This window comes from Pleuronectes platessa, chromosome 2 (assembly GCF_947347685.1).
Source record: "Pleuronectes platessa chromosome 2, fPlePla1.1, whole genome shotgun sequence".
Classification (NCBI taxonomy): domain Eukaryota; kingdom Metazoa; phylum Chordata; class Actinopteri; order Pleuronectiformes; family Pleuronectidae; genus Pleuronectes; species Pleuronectes platessa.
Window position 1 is genome coordinate 13,261,647 of NC_070627.1, and position 6,539 is coordinate 13,268,185.

Consider the following 6,539-nt stretch of genomic DNA (forward strand, 5'->3'; position numbering starts at 1 on the left):
TGAAGATAATTGGCAAGAGGAACCTCATCCTGCAGAAAACAATGTGTTTATTTCACACGCCAAAAAAAAGATTCCCTCAGTGAAGCTTAAAGTAACGAGGCCATTTGTGGTAAAAAATGAGACGTGTCAAGTTAAATTATTTTATTAAACACAGCAAAGTTAAATATGATATCTACAGTAGGAGCATAGCATAGAATAAATAGTGCTACAGTGATGACAAAGAGGTTTACTAGTCAACAATTTGTACACGTAATCAAGTGATCAAGTCATAATTCATACAGCGTCTCCTTCAGTCGGTATCGAACCTGCAGATCTCCGTCCGGCTGCAGCATCCCATAGCCATAGCGACTGGGATTTACAGGTGGCAGTGTTTCCCCCGGGTCACACATCTCCAAATCCAGACGGGTCAAGAGCAAAAACACAAATCTGAAAGACACAAGTGGTTTAGAAGAAGATACAAAGCACGGATAGATAAACTTGACTTGTAAAGATTCGTTTGCAGAATTCCGACGTCTAGAAACTATGTGACAGAGTAAAAAGACTTATCTAAAAAAAAAGCATAACAAAGACTTATTCACAAACTCTCCTGATCAGCACTGAATAACCAGGTCCTCCTACTTGTGTTTTATGGATTAAAAGGATTGACCTTTAACCTTTGTAACTGAATATGATGTCCGACAAAGACATGCTCTCCAAAATGCCCGTCCCCTATTACCCTTCGCCTCTTTCATACATTTCATTACTGAGTGTACGCCATTACTACATTACAGCTAATGACGATAGAGGACATGAAAGCAGGACTGAAAAGATAATAGGGGGGAATATTATATAACGATGGATTTTTGCTGGTCTGATCTGGTAATCGGGTTGAAATTGCAGGAACTATTTTGATCGTGAATGCATCATTTAAAATCTAAAAGATACAACATGGAAAGATATATGGATTTATTTTTTAATTTTTTTACACTCACTGTTTGATGGTCTTAACAGCAAACTCCTTCCCACTGCAGATGTTTTTCCCTGCCCCCCAAGGCAAGGTGTAGTATTTCAATCTTTTCCCCTCCTTGTAGAAAGTATCCTTCACTGTTTTATCTTCATTTAAGAAGCGATCGTACTTGAACATCTATTGAGAGGAGACGGGTGGGAAAAAATACATGGCTTACATGGCTGCGTTGAGATTTTCATCATATGTGCCCAGCTCCATATCTTCTGTTAAAAATAATATGCAGTTATCACATCTGACCATTGATGAATATATCTTGCTCTCTTTCAAATCAACTGTTTCATTTGTGGATATTTAGCAGCCTATCCCAATGGATCAATTAATCCTGCCTCTGCAAGATGGTCTTGTGCACTACAATAGGGCTTAAAGTATCCCAATGGAGGTTCACAACTATATATACATCGTAATGGTAACGCATTTCTTTGTGGGTGAATGGTGTACACTCCTCCTCGACAAACAAAGTACCTGTGGGTCTTGGTGTATCTCTGGGTCCATCTGAGGGCTGAGGAAGGGGAACAGACACACTTTGTCCCCCTGTCTGAGAAGGTACTCCTGTCCGTTGGCCATGCGCAGCCTCTTAACCTGCATCACATCTCTTCTGATCATTACCGCAGCGGTGAGCCGGAGGGTCTCTCTCAGGACGCTGTCTGCAGAACGAAGAGGACAGCAGAGAGGATGATCTCAGAGGGGTGTCAGTGGGAGTTAAATCAGCGGTGCCCCCGGGGGTCACTTGGAGATGTACAAACATTTTCACAAATATATGAGAAAGGCAATCATCGTTTTATTGAATCAAAGGTCAGACTTTAATTGTCACTGACACCTTTTCAGTGTGCCTCATTATTCCCAACAAGTCAAATGACTCACTCTTTCCATCTGGTTGGAGTGACTAAACCCTGAGGTGGAGGAGTTGAAATGAACGGGTAAAGAGGCAGCCTGTAGCTTTTTACATACCAAGCACAGGTGTGCTGTGTGCTTCCAGTGGGTTGATGGGAGGACGCCACGGGTACGATTCCTGGGAAGTAATACGTCTGACCTCTGATTTCACAGCCTCCATGGCCGTAGGGTGAGTGAGCAGGAAGCCAAGGAGCCAAAAGGCAGCAGGTCCAGCATTACACTGACAAGAGAAATGCCCAACTTAGCTCACTCTCAGACCACATTTTATATACGTGGCCAAGTAGTGATAATAATATCGAAGCTTATTCTTTACTGTCGTTAGCTTTAGAAAAAGGTAAAAGAATTGTATTTTCCTCTGTAGTACCCCAGTCTTCCTGTAACACACACTGTTAGCCATATCCACTCTGGCACCTCTCTCGCTAGCCTCACATCTAATCCCTCTATTCTCTGCAGTGGTGCCCCACTTTCCATCCGAGACTGAGACTGCGTGTTCCAATATCCCAGCAGACGTGATAATGCATTAACAAACATGCAGGAGGACCACCAGCATTTCCCCACATCAGGAGAGTGGCTGTAGAGGCCTCTGGTGGGGTGGCCTGGCCAGGGTTTCCTCTTGGTTAGATACTGTGTGCTGGCATTCATGGGGGAACAATTGTAGTTCCTCTGAGACTGGCAGGTTAACACAAGACTGAAGCTATTACTACTCAAATGTAGCCATTGATGAACAGAGGACAGAGACAATAAATAGCTTGCTGTCTCCCCCACGTGGCAGCATGGAGCGATCACACCTTGTTGCACCTTGCGGACTTGTCTGGGCTGGTGAGCAACAGTTCTGTATTGAAGCTCACGCATGAGTCACAATTACTTATTCAGTACACTAAGTAAATACATACTTGTTTAAGAAGAGGCCTCGTTCGTGGGCGAGTAGAGAGTTATGGAACTCTTAGATAACGCATTCATTCAGTAGAGTTTTTTTTAAAATATATTACTTCAGAAACTTCTAACTCCTTTTTCCCAGGTTATAAAACACATCCTCAGTGGAGCTGCTTGGCAAGCGGCAGGAGGAAAACCTGACTGACAGTTTCAGTTTCCCAGTGAATGAAACTGAGTGACGTGGGGAAAAAAGAGGAAGCAACTGACTGCTGACTAATACCATCCATTATTATGCATTACATAATTTCCTTACTGAGCGATGGAAATGATAAGGTGTCACAGAAACTCGCTCAAATGATAACAACAGGCAAAACTGTGCTGTGAGTTACAGGTCGGGACAGGCAGGTGTGTGAGACTGGAAGAGAAGAATCCACCGTGTGTCACTTGTGCATTGTTGGCAGTCTGAGCAGCGTGGAGTGGAATTCAGGCATGCAGTCTGGGTGTGGAGGGTTTGTAGGTTTTGGGATCATTGAGTTGGCCTTGTGTGTGTGTGTGTGTGTGTGAGCGTGTGTGTGTGTGTGTGTGCGTGTGTGTGCGTGTGTGTGTTCTTTACATACATTTGCATGAAAAAGGAAATGGAGCGCTCACCTGTGTGGTCCACAGCTGCAACAGTAAGGCTCTCCTTTGCATTTCTGTATCTACTCCTTGTCCCTGCAGGAAGTTTTGGTAGCTCTGCTGCCAGGAGCCCGTGTCTGACTCGCCGCTCAGCCAGCTTGGAGACAGCAGCTCCCACAGTCGCTCCCGGGATGTGTTGGCTGTTTTAGTTTCCCCTAAATGAGACCCAACAGAAGTTGATAAACAACCAACTTTGCTGCAAGTCAACGATTAAACAATTTCTATTTTCATTGTCTGCTACCTTACCTCGGCTGAGTGTGGGGAGGAGACGGTCAAACGTGCAGAACTCTTCATAGACTGCAGTAGCATTGTCCCTCCTCCCAAACAATGTGAGATATCCAGCCCTGAGGGAAAAAAATAATCAATGAAGTTAAAATAAAAAAATTAAAACTCCCAGACTTTCACTCCTGGTGGTGTAAACACTGATGTCAGGTGGTGTACTGCATCTGGCTGGCTGTTACCTGAAGAGCAGGCTGTGACATAAGCTATAGAGCCCGTCCTGTCGCCACTCCAAGGGGCCACAGTCGCTCTGATCACTCAGCAGCTGACGTTGAAGGTGAATGTTCATGGAACTGCTGAGCTCAGACAGGCCGAGACCTTGAAAATGCCTGAGGAAACCACAAAGATAAAGATGAGGCTGAGATTTAAAACAGATGTTTCTCATGTCGATTGGAGATCCTAGTTTAGAAAAGAAACTTAAATTACAGTTTCATCCATTCCCTCTCTGCTGCAGGCTTGATGTTTGGCAGCTGAAGACTGAAGATCTTTTTCAGAATCTGGCTTCTGCTGCAGGTGAAGTCCAGAAACTCTGTGTCGTTAACCACCTCATCAAAAGAGTTTGGGTCCAGCAGCACTGTCACATACTTACCAAGTACACAGACCTGTGGGGACAGGACTTATTTTAACTGTTCAAATATAAAAATTGTGATTAGCTGACTGAAATCTTCTTCCTCTATCCTGATTTTGATCTTTTCCCTTTCAAACTAATACATGTGTTGCTGTCCTCTAAGTCAAAATAGCTTTTCAATTACTGTCATGTTGTAATTTGTGTTTGAAACAAAGGTTATTAACAACCGAACTCACTGTGAAGATATCCCCGTGCTTCTCTTTCATCCGGGCCAAAAACTTTGCAGCATCTTTTCCAAACTCGAGTGCGTGCCCCAGCCATGGTATGAGGCCTTTGTCCAGGGGTGGCTCATCTTTCTGTCTGCCAGGGATTAAAAAAAAGACACACTCATTAAAACAAATATGTGATACAGTTGGTTTATCTGCATTTCATTCATTTGGGAATCTTAACCAACAGGTTAGGAGTTTACCTGAACTTGTGCCAAATGAACTTCCTTTATGTAATTGAAAAGTCATAGAGTACAAAAACATACAAACAAACACAAGTCAAGCATAATTTGGAGTTTTATTGTAGGTTGTTGTTTTAATACAGAAAGCTTAATTTACACAAAGTTCTCCATGTTTCTCCGTGAGACACATTTAAATCAAGCAGTATCATATTACAGTCAGCATAACACTACAGTAATGGGACACTTCCGTCACGCTTTTCTAAATCATAACATTTGTAAAATATGCTTTTGAAGTAGTTTGCAAACTCAGACTCAAACAACCTCTTCAATGAGCCTTCGCTGACAATGGAACATGTGCAAAGATCAATGTATAAATAAAAGTCTTTACCTTGTGCGAGTGGAGTAGAGGAGAATTAGTATAAGCAGTCCATTAAGCAGCAGGAAGATTGTCCATAACATGTTTTCCGTGAAGTCTGATGTCCCTGTTGTGCCAAATGTAATTCATTCCATCGCTGCTGGCAACTTCCTTATATCTGAGCCTGGCCCAGTTTTTAACTACTGCCTGTTAGAGGAGACGGGGGGGAAGGTGTGGCTTTAGTGAAACAAGGTGTTGCACCACACTCAGTTTGCAGCTAAGTAAGCAACAACACAGTTACTGTAAATGACTGTTAATTATGTCTGTGAGTTCACCCAAGATCAGACATTTCACAATAATGTTAAAACCCCCTTGCAAAACATTTCAACTGACTACATTTCATAGTGTGTGGAAAAAACACCTGCCAGTACGTTTCACAGCAGTGACATCATCAGGGTAAACGGACTCATGTTTCATTAAGCGAAATGTGACATCAGGGCTCAAATATTTTATAGGAGGTCCCAGCATTGAGCTTTTAAGCTTCGCCGATTTCAAAACTGTATATGACAACATTTAACTTCCCTTGAATATTGTGAAATGTATACCTCCTTCAATACGATGACTTACCCACAGTCAGAAGCTCATAACTGATCACTAGACCTGTCGGGCCACTGCCATTTAAACCAATGACACATTTGATTTCAGTAGAGATAAGATCTGTCACCGATTGAGTTTTGTTTATGGCCATATATGGTTGGCTGATTCACACAGTTTTAGTAGGGTTAATGCCCAATGGTCTTACTTTCCTCAACTAAAAACAATCCCAGGCTTAAGTTATTAAATCGAACCAAGCAAATAAGTAAATCAGTAAGTATTTAACTAACTAAGTAAGTAAGTATTTAACTAACTAATTAAGTAGGTAAGTAAGTATATAACTTTGTACAGATTAGTCAAGGGAGCTGGTTTTTCAGAGCAAAGTCCCAAAGTGCTTCACGTAGCCTAAATGACAATAACACCATTAAAGTGATGATAAACAATAAACATGAGCAGAAGACAGTGGAAACACAACCAAACTAATAGCCTCTAAATTCTAACCAGTGATATCCTTTCCAGCAGAAAGTGTGGCGCTATCATACTGAGCTGTTGTTGTTGCTGTAGATGTGGACAGTGACCAGCAGGGGGCAGGCCTGACACCTCCGTCCCCTTCCATCAGCTGCAGGAAACGTCAGCAGTGACACTGAGGTGAGTTCAGTTTGTCAAATAAGAGCTGGACACGTGTCAAGGTCAGAGGAAATTTACAGACAGATATTTGATTTACCTGAAAAATGACAAGAAACCTCACCAGTGACAACAGCAGAAATGGATATTCAAGGAATTCTGACAGTGTTTGGATCAAAGTGACAACAACCACAGTGACATCAGGCTAATATGAAACATAATATTT

The 6,539-nt window shown here is 42.4% G+C and overlaps 1 protein-coding gene across 1 annotated transcript; it reads right to left on the reverse strand.

Annotated features, from left to right (window-relative positions):
• Positions 1 to 126: 126 nt before the first annotated feature.
• Positions 127 to 5,303, reverse strand: ptgis (prostaglandin I2 (prostacyclin) synthase). The gene is made up of 10 exons (XM_053438326.1): positions 5,129 to 5,303; positions 4,529 to 4,652; positions 4,151 to 4,326; positions 3,907 to 4,053; positions 3,692 to 3,789; positions 3,419 to 3,600; positions 1,955 to 2,117; positions 1,469 to 1,650; positions 972 to 1,123; positions 127 to 426 (listed from the first exon to the last, which is right to left on the reverse strand). Exons 1-10 carry the CDS (start codon positions 5,197 to 5,199, stop codon positions 267 to 269), a joined length of 1,455 nt encoding a protein of 484 aa, XP_053294301.1. The 5' UTR covers positions 5,200 to 5,303; the 3' UTR covers positions 127 to 266.
• Positions 5,304 to 6,539: the final 1,236 nt, after the last annotated feature.

Coding starts and splice junctions, on each gene's coding strand:
- ptgis (XM_053438326.1), bottom strand. CDS start 5,199: ATGTTATGGACAATCTTCCTGCTGCTTAATGGACTGCTTATACTAATT. Junction 4,653..5,128: donor CTCTACTCCACTCGCACAAG/GTAAAGACTTTT, acceptor AATCCCTGGCAG/ACAGAAAGATGAGCCACCCC. Junction 3,790..3,906: donor TGTCACAGCCTGCTCTTCAG/GTAACAGCCAGC, acceptor TTTTTCCCTCAG/GGCTGGATATCTCACATTGT.